The following is a 17,729-nucleotide window of genomic DNA, read 5'->3' on the forward strand; positions in this document are numbered from 1 at the left end:
CCTTATTTCCTTTGTTCAGTCTTTGTTTAGTTGGTCAGGACGTGAGCTGTGTGGGCATTCTATGTTATGTGTTTCTATGTTTGGTTTAGGGTTGTCTGATTTGCCTGATATGGTTCTCAATCAGAGGCAGGTGTTTTACGTTGTCTCTGATTGGGAACCATATTTAGGTAGGCTGTTCTCACTGTTTGTTTGTGGGTGATTGTTCCTGTTCGTGCGTTATTTGTGTTTTATATATTCTCAAGTTCAGGACTGTAGCGTCGTTGGGTTTTGTTTTGTTTATTGTTTTGTTCGTCTTAAAAAAAGTATTCAAATAAATATGGATACATACCACGCTGCATATTGGTCTGATCCTTGCTCCTCCTCAGACGAGGAGGATTACGAGATCGTTACACATACTTCCAAAGTTGTGGCAAAATGGCTTAAGGACAACAAAGTCAAGGTATTGGAGTGGCCATCACAAAACCCTGACCTCAATCCTATAGAAAATTTGTGGGCAGAACTGAAAAATGTGTGTGCGAGCAAGGAGGCCTAGAAACCTGACTCAGTTACACCAGCTCTGTCAGGAGGAATGAGCCAAAATTCACCCAACTTATTGTCGGAAGCTTGTGGAAGGCTACCCGAAATGTTTGACCCAAGTTAAACAATTTAAAGGCAATGCTACCAAATACTAATTGAGCGTATGTAATCTTCTGACCCACTGGGAATGTGATGAAAGAAGTTAAAGCTGAAATAAATCACTCTCTACTATTATTTTGACATTTCAGATTCTTAAAATAAGGTGGTGATCCTAACTGACTTAATTTTTACTAGGATTAAATGTCAGGAATTGTGGTAACTGAGTTTAAATGTATTTGGCTAAGGTGTATGTAAACTTCCGACTTCAGCTGTATGTGTGATCGTTATATCAAAGTAGTACTTCTTGAATGGAATCAATATGACTGTATTCACTCTTTCGGGGTTGGAGGGGTATAGAAGTTGAGTAGGTGATGAATAGTTGGGAAGTTGGGTTTGGACTGGGTCAATATTCATGCATTTGTGTACTGAAATGGGTGATTTTCATAATATGAAGTTAAATCAAAACGTTCAACAAACATCTAGAGTTTTTCTGAATGTTGTTCAACATTTCCTACAAAATCAATCATTTCTTACATCTCTGTTTCCTTAGTGGTCCCAGTGTGTTTACACAAATGTCCTTTTTTGCAGAATACATTGAGAGATATGTAGAGTAACATAGTTCATAAACAAGTCTAACCAATTCCATTGTTGTATTGTAGTGTCATATTTTGATGAAATGGTGTTTAGAATACTTTAGAATACAGGAGACTCCGTAGCTCTGCAGCTGTCTAGTCAGAGCAGTTCCTCTATAGCTGAGGGAGGTTTTTGTACGATGCTCTGACACAGTGAAACCCGTTGTACATCTGCTGACAGTAGTAATCTCCAGCATCTTCAGCCTGGACTCCACTGACAGTCAGAGTGTAGTGAGAAGCAGATACACTCCCACTGAAACTCTGTCGCCCTCCACCGACCACAGTGTGTTATGGGAGTTTGGGTGATAAAGTGGGTGTTTTACTTTATGGTGTTTTTCAATCATGTATTTGGTACAGTTCCACAAATCTAAGCATAAAAACCAAAACAGATCATCAAAATGGCTCATGTTTCAAAACTCTAAGCACATTTCCAACTGACTGAGTACAACAAACAAAGTCACATATCACTTTTTCAATTTGGATGCATATCTAATCGAATTATCTTTTCTTTTTTTATTTCACCTCTATTTAACCAGCTAAGCTAGTTGAGAACAAGTTCTCATTTACAACTGCGACCTGGCCAAGATAAAGCAAAGCAGTGCGACACAAACAACAACACAGAGTTACACATGGAATAAATAAGAGTACAGTCAATAACACAATAGAAAAAAAGAAAGTCTATATACAGTGTGTGCAAATGGCGTGAGGAGGTAAGGCAATAAATAGGCCATAGTTGCAAAGTAATTACAATTTAGCAGATTAACACTGGAGTGATAGATGAGCAGATGATGATGAGCAGATGATGATGTGCAAGTAGTGAAACTGGTGTGCAAAAGAACAGAAAAGTGAATAAAAACAATATGGGGATGAGGTAGGTAGATTGGGTGGGCTATTTACAGATGGATTATGTACAGCTGCAGTGATCGGTTAGATGTTCAGATAGCTGATGTTTAAAGTTAGTGAGGGAAATGTAAGTCTCCAACTTCAGCGATTTTTGCAATTCGTTCCAGTCACTGGCAGCAGAGAAATGGAAGGAAAGGCGGCCAAAGGAGGTGTTGGCTTTGGGGATGACCAGTGAGATATACCTGCTGGAGCGCGTGCTACGGGTGGGTGTTGTTATCGTGACCAGTGAGCTGAGATAAGGAGCTTTACCTAGCATAGACTTATAGATGACCTGGAGCCAGTGGGTCTGGCTACGAATATGTAGCGAGGGCCAGCCGACTAGAGCATACAGGTCGCAGTGGTGGGTGGTATAAGGGGCTTTGGTAACAAAACGGGTTGCACTGTGATAGACTGCATCCAGTTTGCTGAGTATAGTATTGTAAGCTATTTTGTAGATGACAGCGCCGAAGTCGAAGATCGGTAGGATAGTCAGTTTTACTAGGGTAAGTTTGGCGACGTGAATGAAGGAGGCTTTGTTACGAAATAGAAAGCCAATTCTAGATTTGATTTTGGATTGGAGATGTTTGATATGAGTCTGGAAGGAGAGTTTACAGTCTAGCCAGACACCTAGGTATTTGTAGTTGTCCACGTTTTCTAGGTCAGAACCGTCCAGAATAGTGATGCTAGTCGGGCGGGCGGATGCGGGCAGCGAACAGTTGAAAAGCATGCATTTGGTTTTACTAGCTTTTAACTTCTTAGCGCTAGGGGTCAGATACTTTTTTTTTTAAATAACGTGCCCAAAGTAAACAGACATTTTCTCTGGCCCAGATCGTAGAATATGCATATAATTTACAGATTAGGATAGAAAACACTCCAAAGTTTCCAAAACTGTCAAAATATTGTCTGTGAGTATAACAATACTTATTCTGCATGCGAAAACCTGAGAAAATGTAACCCGGATATTATATATGTATTTTTTAAGCTGTGTTTCCTGTCCCGTCTATCCTCCGTTTAAAGGGGTATCAACCAGATTCCTTTTCCAATGGCTTCCTCAGGCTGTGACCAGGCTTTAGACATAGTTTCAGGCTTTTATTTTGAAAAATGAATGAGATTTTTCAAAAATAGTCCGGTGTCCTCTGAATGTTTCCTGCGCGCGACAGAGGGGCTCCCCATTTTCCTTTTGTCTCTTAATGAATAGGTTATGGTCCGTTTGAAATATTATCGATTATGTTTGTTAAAAACAACCTGAGGATTGATTATAAAACACATTTGACATGTTTCTACGACCATTACGGATACTTTTTGGAATTTGTCGAACGGAACACGGCTTTTGTTTTCTCAACATAATGCACAACCCAAATTGCGTTTTTTTGTGATAAAAGTAATATTTATCGAACAAAAAGAACATTTGTTGTGTAACTGGGAGTCTCGTGAGTGGAAACATCCGAAGATTATCAAAGGAAAGCGATTCATTTTATTACTTTTCTGACTTTCGTGACCATGCTAATTTGGGGCTAGCTGTTGTAGCATTGAAAGCTACACTCACAAAAGCTTGGATTTCTTTCGCTGTAAAATATATTTTAAAAATCTGACACAATAGGTGGATTAACAACAAGCTAAGCTGTGTTTTGGTATATTTCACTTGTGATTGCATGATTATAAATATTTTTTGTAATATTTATGCACTTGGCGCCCTGCAATTCTAGCGGTTGTTTAGGAAAGTGATTCCGTAAAAGGGATCCGTAGCGCAGAGAAGTTAAGAGCAGTTGGAGGCCAAGGAAGGAGTGTTGTATGGCATTTAAGCTCGTTTGGAGGTTAGTTAACACAGTGTCCAAAGAAGGGCCAGATGTATACAGAATGATGTCGTCTGCGTAGAGGTGGATCAGGGAATCACCCGCAGAAAGAGCGACATCGTTGATATATACCGAGAAAAGAGTCGGCCCGAGAATTGAACCCTGTGGTACCCCCATAGAGACTGCCAGAGGTCCGGACAACAGGCCCTCTGATTTGACACACTGAACTCTGACTGTGAAGTAGTTGGTGAACCAGGCGAGGCAGTCATTTGAGAAACCAAGGCGATTGAGTCTGCCGATAAGAATACGGTGATTGACAGAGTCGAAAGCCTTGGCCAGGTCGATGAAGACGGCTGCACAGTACTGTCTTTTATCGATGGCGGTTATGATATCGTTTAGTACCTTGAGAATGGCTGAGGTGCACCCATGACCAGCTCGGAAATCGGATTGCACAGCGGAGAAGGTACGGTGGGATTCTAAATGGTCGGTGATCTGTTTATTAACTTGGCTTTCGAAGACTATAGAAAGGCAGGGCAGGATGGATATAGGTCTATAACAGTTTGGGTCTAGAGTGTCATCCCCTTTGAAGAGGGGGATGACCGCGGCAGCTTTCCAATCTTTAGGGATCTCGGACGATATGAAAGAGAGGTTGAACAGACTGGTAATAGCGGTTGCAACAATTGCGGCGGATAATTTTAGAAAGAGAGGGTCCAGATTGTCTAGCCCAGCTGATTTGTATCTGCTGTTCAAAATGAAATATTCACTTACTTCTGATATGATTTCCTTGTAATTTGTTAACAATGCAATTAACTATCACTTAATTAATCAAACTGCTCAAAAATGATAACTACCGAACCAAAATAATGTAGTGCCTGGTTAACGTATAACTGCTAAACACTGTACATTTCTATATTTTTACCTCAGAAAATATAGAAATTTGACATCAATTTATGTTGGAAGGTAAAACCAAACTATATATGAATGTGGATGTAAATACTACATCATCATTCTACATCAACCATTTTAATTTGCTCAAATTACGTTGGTAACCAGTTTATAATAGCAACCTCGGGGGTTTGTGGTATATGGCCAATATACCACGGCTAAGGGCTGTATCCAGGCACTCCGAGTTGCGTCGTGCGTACGAAAGGCCCTTAGCCGTGGTATATTGGCCATATACCACACACCCTCGTGCCTTATTGCTTAATTATAGTGTACAATGTACTGTTGAAGTACCTGGGTTGAATATAACAATATATTCCTGTCATTATCTTAATTTCATTGATACATTGCAAGCTGATAGATTTCAAGCAGAGCGACAGGCGATATTGTATCAGTAGAGACGCTGATTTTGCACAATGTTGCATGGGGCAGAAATGGCATACAACATGACTCTGTAAAAAGACCGCTATTGTGAACCACTAATCTAACTTTTGGTTGGGGAAGTCCTGTGGTTCGGGGGTGGAATGGGAACTGTTTGTCTTGTTCGGTCTCATCACTTGTTTTTTGCTTGAATGACTCAAGAGTGAAAGGCCTGTGAAACCCCAATGAATGCACAATCAAAGTTCTGAACATAAGATAGAGGGCATTACAAGTGTTAGGAATTTCGAGATTTGTACTTAAGAGTTTAGAAAATATACCACTTACATCTGAAAATGTGCAAGTTCCCCAGAACCGTATAAAAAGAAAGTTACACTCTATATACCCATTAAATTGTTGGGAGCATTTGCAGGGTGTGCGACGCATATCTATGTAGAGTGTACTACTTTCTCTCTTTCTATTTATACAGTTAGTCAGCACCTCTACATTAAATGCTGGGTGTTCGTCAGCTCATGATTTATACCACCTGATCATAACCCCCAAAAAACTGTTTATACTTTCATAATATGTTTGAAACTACAGTATGTTAATCTCAAGCTTTTTTCTCTCATTTTGAACCTAAAGGCATGTTCCTTTGGGTGCAGATAAAGTTGTTTGTCCGTGTACCAAATGTGTTGTTACATCTGACATGTGGTAAGTTCTACCTTCATTTGGTTCAGAATAATTTTTTTCCGCGGTTTTGGCAAGTTGGCTCACTACTTGTTGCGGGTTAGACTGAAACTAAAATGGTTGAACCCATATTGGGTATCCGAGTGGTGTAAGGTTTGAAATGCATGCTTTAATTGATCAATTTAGGTAGAAATGTTGTTGCATAGATCTAGTGTGTTTTTCCATTGTGCTCACTGCTCAAATACCTGATTTTGACATACAATGAGGCAACTTCACAAGTATGACGAAATATTCCAACACACTAAGTTGGAGCTCCTCTGAACCAAAGCAGAAGTACATGTACTGTAAGAGAAACTTATTCATGGTAACCAAATATATGTATTTATTCATGGGGAAACTGACAGAAGCAATACAATTTAGGCTTTGACCAATGGAGGTCAAGCTTGAAGGGCGTTAGATCACCGAAATAACAAATCTAGGCTAACCTATGGATACCTAGAAGTACAGCCTATACAGTCAGCAACCCAAAACGTAGGTTTTGTTGAGGACAAAATAGCAGGTGCAATGGGACTCTAATTTGGCTGCTCTAAAAACCAAGTCAAGAACGCCTAAAAAAAGCTATTTATTTTTTTAGAGTACCCTGATTTGTTAAGGTTAGGGGGGTTGATTATGGGTAGGCTGAGGGTTAGAATTAGGGGTTGGCCTTTAGTCACACTAGCAGAGCACAGCTTCAGACATCAGATATTTGTGACCTGCATCCTGCTGTCGCCCCTCGACGACGACTTGGGCTGCTCACGGATTCTCCGCGAGGCGAAGGCGTACAGGAAGGGGTCCAGGCAGCTGTTAAAAAACGTAAAGCTCCGGACGACACGCGCTGCTGCGCTTCTGTGGCTCAGCAGCGCTGCCGACGCCTCTGGCCAGGAAGTCTGCAGCACAATGCCGGCGATGTCCACCACATTGACAATGTGCACAGGGATCCAGAGGATGAAGAAGGTGACCACCACACTGGTGACCAGCCGCGTCAACTTTGCACTGCTGAACAGCGCAGTCTGGTTCACCCGCCGGTGGAGGCAGCAGTAGGACGTCACCAGCACAGAGAACGGAACCACGAACCCTAAAAGGGTCTCCAAGACGAGGACAGCAACTCTTTCAGCATCGGAGCCCGTGTGTCGCTGGCACTTGAGCTCGCCATCGCGCACATCGCGAGTGGCAACGGCGGGAGCAGTCAGAGCACAGGCGAGCCCCCACAGGGCCAGGAGCAGCACCGCCTCCCCCTTGCGCCCCAGCCTGTTCCACATCTGCGGGTATAGCACCTGGAGGTAGCGCTGGACACCGAGTAGAGTGACCGTTAGCACGTTAGCATACAGGCTGAGATAGAGCAGGAACGTGGCTAACTTGCATGCAGCACGGCCCAGAGTCCAGCCGTGCAGGAGAGTATAGATCCACACGGGCACCGTGGCCAGGCACAGGATGTCGGAGGAAGCCAGGTTCAGCATGAGGCACAGGGTGAAGTTGGGGCGTCGGGACGAGCGGCACAGGATGACCACCAGGACAGCTATGTTACCAGGGAGGCCCAGCGCACAGCACAACCCCAGGACGGTGCTCGAAATCAGGCGGCCCGAATCCGGGGAGGTGGAGTCCAAGCTAGAGTTGCTGGAGGAGTTCATGTTCACCATTGTCCGTGAAAGAATAAGAGCTATCTTGAAGACAGTAGACATCTAATTCTTTAGTTTCTCATTCTTGAAATCCTCACAAGTTTGTTATCTTCTCTTGTCATAGAGTAGTAATGAGGAAACTGATGTGGGTTAACTGCCTCTGGCCAGCTTCCTCCTGACAAAGCTGTGTGTGTGTGTGATAGAGATTCAGAGAGAGAGATATTTGTGTTTGTGGTTAACAATTAGATACTTCCAATTGTCATTAAGGCTTCACTCAACCTGATTCTCATAAATAGTCACATGACACTGAGAAGATAGTTTAAAGCTATAGGCAAAACATATAAACTAGATTTTAGCTGTGTCTAGGGGCAAGCCACACAGTTTTTATATATTTTTTCCCCATTAAATAAATCATTTTTTTATGTGATTTTATCATGTGCAAAAAGTTTTAATGATTTGAACTTTTGACAGATAAATGGATGTGTAATGCATTTAATCCATCCCTGTGTTGTTGGCTCTCTTTGAATGTATGACCAAAGTTTAATGCTTCCATTTAGTGGCAAAATAAGGCTAGAAAAACTACAATTCTTCCCTGCAACAGATTCTAGCATGAATCTACCATGACCGCTATCTTCTGTTATCTTAATTTGGGAAGCTATTGACAACAACTGGACATTTGTATAAAGCACATTTACTTGGAGATACACATATACTTCCATTATCGTGTTTCTTTACCTCACATCGTCGATTATGAGCGTTTTTTTTTTTTAATATTATATTTTCTATATTATTATATATATTATTATTAATATTAGTATTATCATCAGCAGGTGAATCAAAACCAGGACTGAAGGTAATATACTCGTTCTCACAAACGCGCTAGGAAAAGGCTTAGTAGAGTCTAAACAAACAATACCTCACACAGGCACACACTGCAGCAGGGATTTTGGCCCACTCCTCCATACAGACCCTTCAGGTTTCGGGACTTTCAGCTCCCTCCAAAGATTTTCTCTTGGGTTCAGGTCTGGAGACTGGCTAGGCCACTCCAGGACCTTGAGATGCTTCTTACGGAGCCACTCCTTAGTTGCCCTGGCTGTGTGTTTCGGGTCGTTGTCATGCTGGAAGATCCAGCCACGACCCATCTTCAATGCTCTTACTGAGGGAAGGAGGTTGTTGGCCAAGATCTCGCGATACATGGCCCCATCCATCCTCCCCTCAATACGGTGCAGTCGTCCTGTCCCCTTTGCATAAAAGCATCCCCAAAGAATGATGTTTCCACCTCCATGCTTCACGGTTGGGATGGTGTTCTTGGGGTTGTACTCATCCTTCTTCTTCCTCCAAACAGTGGAGTTTAGACCAAAAAGCTCTATTTTTGTCTCATCAGACCACATAACCTTCTCCCATTCCTCCTCTGGATCATCCAGATGGTCATTGGCAAACTTCAGATGGGCCTGGACATGCGCTGGCTTGAGCAGGGGGACCTTGCGTGCGCTGCAGGATTTTAATCCATGACGGCGTAGGGTGTTCCTAATGGTTTTCTTTGAGACTGTGGTCCCAGCTCTCTTCAGGTCATTGACCAGGTCCTGCCGTGTAGTTCTGGGCTGATCCCTCACCTTCCTCATGATCATTGATGCCCCACGAGGTGAGATCTTGCATGGAGCCCCAGACCGAGGGTGATTGACCATCATCTTGAACTTCTTCCATTTTCTAATAATTGCGCCAACAGTTGTTGCCTTCTCACCAAGCTGCTTGCCTATTGTCCTGTAGCCCATCCCAGCCTTGTGCAGATCTACAATTTTATCCCTGATGTCCTTACACAGCTCTCTGGTCTTGGCCATTGTGGAGAGGTTGGAGTCTGTTTGATTGAGTGTGTGGACAGGTGTCTTTTATACAGGTAACGAGTTCAAACAGGTGCAGTTAATACAGGTAATGAGTGGAGAACAGGAGGGCTTCTTAAAGAAAAACTAACAGGTCTGTGAGAGCCGGAATTCTTACTGGTTGGTAGGTGATCAAATACTTATGTCATGCAATAAAATACAAATTAATTACTTAAGAATCATACAATGTGATTTTCTGGATTTTTGTTTTAGATTCCGTCTCTCACAGTTGAAGTGTACCTATGATAAGAATTACAGACCTCTACATGCTTTGTAAGTAGGAAAACCTGCAAAATCGGCAGTGTATCAAATACTTGTTCTCCCCACTGTACTTTGGTGCGAAATGTGCAAATCAATCCCAGAACAACAGCAAGGGACCTTGTGAAGATGCTGGAGGAAACAGGTACAGAAGTATCTATATACACAGTAAAAAGCGTCCTATATCAACTTAACCTGAAAGGCCGCTCAGCAAGGAAGAAGTCACTGCTCCAAAACCACCATAAAAAGCCAGACTACGGTATGCAACTGCACATGGGGACAAAGATAGTTGTCACGACTTCCGCCGAAGTCGGTTCCTCTCCTTGTTCGGGCGGCGCTCGGCGGTCGACATCGCCGGTTTTCTAGCTATCACCGATCCACTTTTCATTTTCCATTGTTTTTGTCTTTGTTTTGCACACACCTGGTTTTCATTTCCCAATTACTGGTCTTGTATTTCACCCTCTGTTTCCCCCATGTCTTTGTGTGTGATTGTTTATTGTTCAGGTCGGTACGTTTCCGGCTGTTTTTTCCCGGGTGCTGTTTTCACCCGTGTTTTGTGGTAACCGTTATTGTTCGCACATTGGTATGTTTACTTTGTGCTATTTATTCAGTATAGTGCATTGTTCACTCATCTCTGCTCTCCCGCGCCTGACTTCATGCACCAGCTACACCCACCGCCTGACATGAGTACTTTTTGGAGAAATGTCCTCTGGTCTGATGAAACAAAAATAGAACTGTTTGGCCATAATGACCATCGTTATGTTTGGAGGAAAAAGCGGCAGGCTTGCAAGCCAATGATTACCATCCCAGCCGTGAAGCACGGGGGTGGCAGCATCATGTTGTGGGGGTTCTTTGCTGCAGGAGGGACGGGTGCACTTCACAAAATAGATGGCATCATGAGGGTGGGGAAATTATGTGGATATATTGAAGCAACATCTCAAGACATCAGTCAGGAAGTTGAAGCTTGGTTGCAAATGGGTCTTCCAAATGGACAATGAACTCAGCATACGTCCAAAGTTGTGGCAAAATGGCTTAAGGACAACAAAGTCAAGGTACTGGAGTGGCCAACACAAAGCCCTGACCTCAGTCCCATAGAAAATTTGTGGGCAGAACTGAAAAAGCATGTGCGAGCAAGGAGATGTCACGATCGTCGTAATGTGGAAGAGAGGAGGACCAAGGCGCAGCGTGAAGTGAATACATACTTCTATTTATTTAAGAAGAACACTTAACCAAACTAATACAAAACAACAAAACGGACGTGACGCTATATATAATAGTGCAGACACAAGCAACTAACACATAGACAATAACCCACAACCCACAATACAAAGCAGGCTACCTAAATATGGTTCCCAATCAGAGACAACGCAAAACACCTGTCTCTGATTGAGAAACATATCAGGCCAAATACATAGAAATCGACAAACCAGACATACAACATAGAATGCCCACTCAGATCACACCCTGACCAAACAAAACATAAAACATACTAAGCAAACTATGGTCAGGGCGTGACAGGAGGCCTACAAACCTGACTCAGCTACACCAGCTCTGTCAGGAGGAATGGGCCAAAATTCACTCAACTTATTGTGGGAAGCTTGTGGAAGGCTTCCCGAAGCGTCTGACCCAAGTTAAACAATTTAAAGGCAATGCTACCAAATACTAATTGAGTGTTTGGAAACGTCTGACCCACTGGGAATGTAAATAAAAGCTAAAATAAATTAGGGGCAGGTGTTTGACGTTTCCTCTGATTGAGAACCATATTAAGGTAGGCTGTTCACACCGTTTGTTGGGGGGTGATTGTCTTCCGTGTCAGTGTTTGTACCACACGGGACTGTTTCGTTTGTCTAGTCTGTTCCTGTTTGTGCGTTCTTCGTCTTATGTAAGTTCTCATGTTCAGGTCGGTCTACGTCGTTTTGTTATTTTGTAATTTATTCAAGTGTACTTCGTGTTTCGTCTTGTTTAAATAAATTCTTCATGTATTCATCACCCGCTGCGTTTTGGTCCGATCCCTACTCCTCCTCTTCAGACGAAGAGGAGGAAAGCAACCGTTACACCACCAAGAGATGACGTCATTCTCTATGGACTTAACATCATCTCTGACTCTACAATCTCAGGTTCATCATTTGAACGAGAGAGAACATTTATAGTGAAGCTAAATGTTAGTTGTATTTGGTGGAAGGGGTTTCTTGCAGGTTTGCTGCAGATCTATAGATATCATGTAATACTGACTACTAATGCCCATCGTGTTTAGATGACTGTGTGTGAGGAGGCTTGAGTTTATAATGGGAGCACTAGTTGCACTGTCTGTCTATAGTCTTTTCACTGTATATTTACTGTACAAGATGGAGACCACAGTGGTGCTGTATCATACTATAGTGGGGCAATATCTGATACAATACTCCTGTGGTCACAGTGTATAATGAATGGTAGGTTCACACTGGGCACAGACAACAGTTCAACGTCTAGTTTTGATTTACATTTGGTTGAGTTGTTAACTAACCGTGAATTCAACGTGAAATCAACAACAAATGTTACCATGTCATTGTATTTAGGTTAAAAGTTGGGTAAAAAAAAGCAAAATGCCCTCACGCCGATGACTTTTTGCAAATCGAATTGGTTTTCCATGTTGATTCAACTTCATCACAAAGATTTGTTTGGTTTAATTGATGTGGAAACAGCGTTGATTCAACCAGTTTCTGCCCAGTGGGTTGAGTGTTTGTACAGTAGAACTCAGTGACGCATGTCATTGTCTTCGCCCTCAGCACCTGCAGTAAGTCCCAGCTGCAGCAGTGGACTCTGACTGAGGGGGGTTTTTGTGCGGCTCTAAATCACTGTGTGAACACAGGATCACTGTGGTAACTTTGACAGTAGTAAACTCCTGTATCCTCAGCCTGGACTTCACTGATGGTCAGAGTGAAGTCAACACCATTTCCTCTCCCACTGCCACTGAACCTGGTGGAAACTCCTGTGAACCTTGCTGATGTGACATAGATCAGGAGTTTAGGAGCTTCTCCAGACGTCTGATGGTACCAGGCCAGGAAATACTGTGAGCCAGAGTACTGAGTAACTTTACTACTGGCGCTACAGTCAATAGAGACAGTTTGACCAGGCTGGACTGATTGAGCTGCAGACTGAGTCAATACATACTGGCCCCAAGACCCTGTAGAGAGAAAGAAGGAAAATATCACATTTAGGAAGGTAAAATATTTGGAAGATTATAACCGTAATTCCTCATTTACAACATGATGCTTGTGTTCTGAAAACGTTCAAAATGTCTCTCACCTTGTGCGTAACAGACCAGAGTCCAGATGAAGATGGTGATGAAAGTCATGGTTGCCGTGGGTTCTGTTCAAATGAAATACAGCTCTCACATGAAGTGTTCAACTCACAGGGCTATAAACACTCCCAGAGCACTGAAGCATGTGATGCCAATGCAAAGTGTCTCTCTATGGAAATGTTCCTCCTGGGCAAATCACTGCACTGTCATTAAGAAAAGTTCTGAAATCCTCCTCCATGTGTTGTCTGAAAGTCATTACACAAACGTATTTATACTGACACATTCCATCATTGCTGTATCAAGCTCTTTTTTTGATTACTTGTTACAATATGATTAGATATTATCAACATAATGCACAGCAGGTTCCATACTGTTGAAAGTTTAATGGTGAACAGGGAACGTGAATGTGTCCAATCTCCTGGAGTTCCAGACTATACCAGTAGGGGGCATCAGTGACAAAGTAAGATTCATTGATCAGGTCCATGCTGTGTTAAAAACGTTCCCCTCTGTGTCTGTCTGGAGGTTTTTGTACTGCGAGTCAATCAGACTCTATCACTGTGGTGGACTTTTGGTGGAGGAACCAAACTGAGTGTTGGTAGTAAGTATTCCATTTTCGATCTTGACCTCTGTTATCAAAATCCAAATTCATTTTCTTAACACTATTACAACTACCTTAAATTGAAAGTGGAAATATGTATTTATTTTTGAAGAATTTGTGTTGTATTTATTAACCTTAGAAGTAAATTGAGTTCAATTAAAATGCCATTTCAAGATGATATATAAAACAAGGTGCTTATAAAGTGTGTATTAGTTTCGAACAATAGTGGTATTGTTGAAATCTGAGAGTGGTTTGGATAAATGTAGGTTTACAAAGAGCGAGAGCCGTGTCTCTATAGTTTCAAAGGTTTTTGTTTGACCGTTGCATGAGTTTGTATCACTGTGGTACACTTTTGGTGGAGGCACTAGACTGGATGTTGGAAGTAAGTTGCTATCTTTTGCAAAGTGCTGTTTTCTTACAAAGTTCTGCTGTTCATAATAATATACTTTTGGTTACACCAGGGCTCACCAACCATGTTCCTGGAGAGCTACCGTCCTGTAAGTTTTCACTCCAACCCAAGTTGTAATTACCCTGATCAGCTTATCAACCAGGTAATTATTAGAATCAGATTAACTATATTAGGGTTGGAGTGAAAACCTACAGGACAGTAGGTCTACAGGAACAGGGTTGGAGTGAAAACCTACAGGACAGTAGCTCTACAGGAACAGGGTTGGAGTGAAAACCTACAGGACAGTAGCTCTACAGGAACAGGGTTGGAGTGAAAACCTACAGGACAGTAGCTCTACGGGAACTATATTAGGGTTGGAGTGAAAATCTACAGGACAGTAGCTCTACAGGAACTATATTAGGGTTGGAGTGAAAATCTACAGGACAGTAGCTCTACAGGAACAGGGTTGGAGATCCATGCTCTTACACTTTACTTGCTTGTTTTGTCACATAAACTGAAGCTAGGTGAACTATTAGACTTTTAGCAACCAGGAAATGGTGGAGTGATTTCTGCATAATGCATCTTTAAATTTAATATTATTTTGACATGGTTACGGTCAACTGGAATTGACTTCCTCAGCATTATTTTAAACATCATCATTTAAGAATTGGTCATACGTTCTGTGGAATGTTCTTCAAAATAATAATAATAATAATGAATAATGAAATGCAGTTTGATTCCTAGTATTTTATCCCATTACAAAAAGGGAGGAGTGCTGAAATATTTTCATTTAAAAAAAGTTTAAGTTTTGAAGATCGTTGAATGTATTTTCAGTCATCTCATATAGTCATAATATGCTTCAGTAACTACTCAAAGGGAAGTGAAAGAGTGACAGAAAGACTGAGAAGCTGTGTGTTTGAGGGACAGAAACCTACTGAAAAAAAAACCCAACTTAGTTTAAAGCTAAGATGTAAAACTGCTGTATCATTATTGTCATATCAGTCTGGTGATTGATTGACAGCTCCCCTCTATCTAACTTCCCACCTGTCTGCTAGGTGACGTTCGTCCCACCATGACGGTCCTGCCCCCGTCCAGTGTGGAGCTGCAGCAGGGGAAGGCCACTCTCATGTGCCTGGCAAACAAGGGCTTCCCCACAGACTGGAAGCTGAGCTGGAAGGTGGATGGGAGCAGTAGCAGCACCTGGGAGGTGACCGGGAGCCCTGGGGTCCTGGAGAAGGACGGCCACTACAGCTGGAGCAGCACCCTGACCCTCCCTGTCGACCAGTGGAGGAAGGTGGGCTCTGTGACCTGTGAGGCCACCCAGGGCTCCCAGACTCCACTCTCGGAGACACTGAGGAGAGACCAGTGTTCTGATTAATGAGCTCCTCCTCTGACTCCACTGTTTTTACTCTGTTCTACACTTTTTACTCTGTCCTCGCCGTCTTACTGATCCAGCACTACTAGCACCACAGGAGGTTGGTGGCACCTTAAATAGGGAGGACGGGCTCATAGTTATGGCTGGAATGGAATACATGGAATGTTATCGAACTCATCAAACACATGGTTTCTATGTGATCCATACCATTCCATTCACTCCATTCCAGACATTATTATGAGCCGTCCTCCCCTCAGCAGCCTCCTGTGACTAGCACACTTCTGCTGGGCTGGACCCTGTATGGGAATCCATATCTCTGATTCCGATGTCATAGATCTGCTTGGCTTTCTTTATCACGTGTGTGATGCCCTTTATTGCTGTAATGCTGTTGGTTCTAACATGTTGAGATAATAAAGACATTCAATCTTTAAAATTGTTTGCCTGGATATCATTATTTAATGAGTTTTACCATTAGACATTGAGATCTTTGTGATTTGTTTAGTTTCATGAGGAATGGAGAGCTCTGCCATGGAAAAGGATTTTACTATTACATTTCAGTTAAATAGCTTCGCTCAATGAATGCTTGGCTTATTGGGCCAAAGTTGGTACCAGTCAAAAGGATATCTACAGCACAGGAGGTTGGTGGCACCTTAATTTGGGAGGACTGGCTCATAGTGACGACTGGAACGTAATAAATGGAATAGTATTGAACTCATCAAACATATGGTTTCTATGTGTTTGATACCCTTCCATTCACTCCATTTCAGCCATTATTATGAGCCGTCCTCCCCTCAGCAGCCTCCTGTGATCTACAGTGAAACTAATACTGAAACCATGTGCAATAAACTCACTGGTCTTCATGATATTACTAGTACTGAATCCATTAGCTATAAACTCACTGGTCTTCATGATATTACTAATACTGAATCCATTAGCTATAAACTCACTGGTCGTCATGATATTTCTAATACTGAAGCCATGTGCTCTAAAATCACTGAAACTCTCTGGGGACAGGTGAACATCTGGCTATGGTGCTGCTCTATTCTGGGAGCATGGCAGTTCCCTGCCCATGCAAATCTGAGTTTCAACCCCACCACAGCTCACAATCTCTCAGCCTCAATCTTCTGGGACTGGGGCAGCTGTGTGTTTGACTAGAGAACTGAACATGGGCTGGGGAAGCAGATATTACACTGGACTTTGCATAATGTTCAAATAGGGGACTTCAATCTAAGATCTTTCATGAACTTGTATATGTAAACCAAATGTATTTGTGACAGATATGTATAATCGTGATATCAAAGTAGTACTTCTTGAATGGAATCAATCTGACTGTATTCACTCTTTCAAGGTTGGAGCGGTATAGAAGTTGAGTAGGTGATGAGTAGTTGGGAAGTTGGATTTGGACAGGGTCAATATTCATGCATTTGTGTACTGAAATGGGTGATTTTCATAATATGAAGTTAAATCAAAACTTTCAACAAACATCTAGAGTTTTTCTGAATGTTGTTCAACATTTCCTACAAAATCAATCATTTCTTACATCTCTGTTTCCTTAGTGGTCCCAGTGTGTTTACACAAATGTCCTTTTTTGCAGAATACATTGAGAGATATGTACAGTAACATAGTTCATAAACAAGTCTAACCAATTCCATTGTTGTATTGTAGTTTCATATTTTGATGAAATGGTGTTTAGAATACTTTAGAATACAGGAGACTCCGTAGCTCTGCAGCTGTCTAGTCAGAGCAGTTCCTCTATAGCTGAGGGAGGTTTTTGTACGATGCTCTGACACAGTGAAACCCGTTGTACATCTGCTGACAGTAGTAATCTCCAGCATCTTCAGCCTGGACTCCACTGACTGTCAGAGTGTAGTGAGAAGCAGATACACTCCCACTGAAACTCTGTCGCCCTCCACCGACCACAGTGTGTTATGGGAGTTTGGGTGATAAAGTGGGTGTTTTACTTTATGGTGTTTTTCAATCATGTATTTGGTACAGTTTCACAAATCTAAGCATAAAAACCAAAACAGATCATCAAAATGGCTCATGTTTCAAAACTCTAAGCACATTTCCAACTGACTGAGTACAACAAACAAAGTCACATATCACTTTTTCAATTTGGATGCATATCTAATCGAATTATGTTTTCTTTTTTTTTATTTCACCTCTATTTAACCAGCTAAGCTAGTTGAGAACAAGTTCTCATTTACAACTGCGACCTGGCCAAGATAAAGCAAAGCAGTGCGACACAAACAACAACACAGAGTTACACATGGAATAAACAAGCGTACAGTCAATAACACAATAGAAAAAAAGAAAGTCTATATACAGTGTGTGCAAATGGCGTGAGGAGGTAAGGCAATAAATAGGCCATAGTTGCAAAGTAATTA

The 17,729-nt window shown here is 42.0% G+C and overlaps 1 protein-coding gene and 1 gene segment (V, D, J or C); one reads left to right on the forward strand and one right to left on the reverse strand.

Moving 5' to 3' along the window:
- Positions 1 to 6,269: 6,269 nt before the first annotated feature.
- Positions 6,270 to 8,061, reverse strand: LOC139558602 (leukotriene B4 receptor 1-like). Its single transcript, XM_071373829.1, has one exon. The coding sequence runs from the start codon at positions 7,627 to 7,629 to the stop codon at positions 6,649 to 6,651; it is 981 nt and encodes a 326-aa protein (XP_071229930.1). The 5' UTR covers positions 7,630 to 8,061; the 3' UTR covers positions 6,270 to 6,648.
- Positions 8,062 to 13,189: 5,128 nt separating this feature from the next.
- LOC139558603 (Ig kappa-b4 chain C region-like) lies at positions 13,190 to 15,775 on the forward strand. The segment is given in 2 exon segments: positions 13,190 to 13,579; positions 15,023 to 15,775. A coding segment is annotated over 1 exon segment (306 nt).
- Positions 15,776 to 17,729: the final 1,954 nt, after the last annotated feature.

The sequence above is a fragment of the Salvelinus alpinus genome, chromosome 29 (genome assembly GCF_045679555.1).
Source record: "Salvelinus alpinus chromosome 29, SLU_Salpinus.1, whole genome shotgun sequence".
NCBI classification, from domain to species: Eukaryota; Metazoa; Chordata; class Actinopteri; order Salmoniformes; family Salmonidae; genus Salvelinus; species Salvelinus alpinus.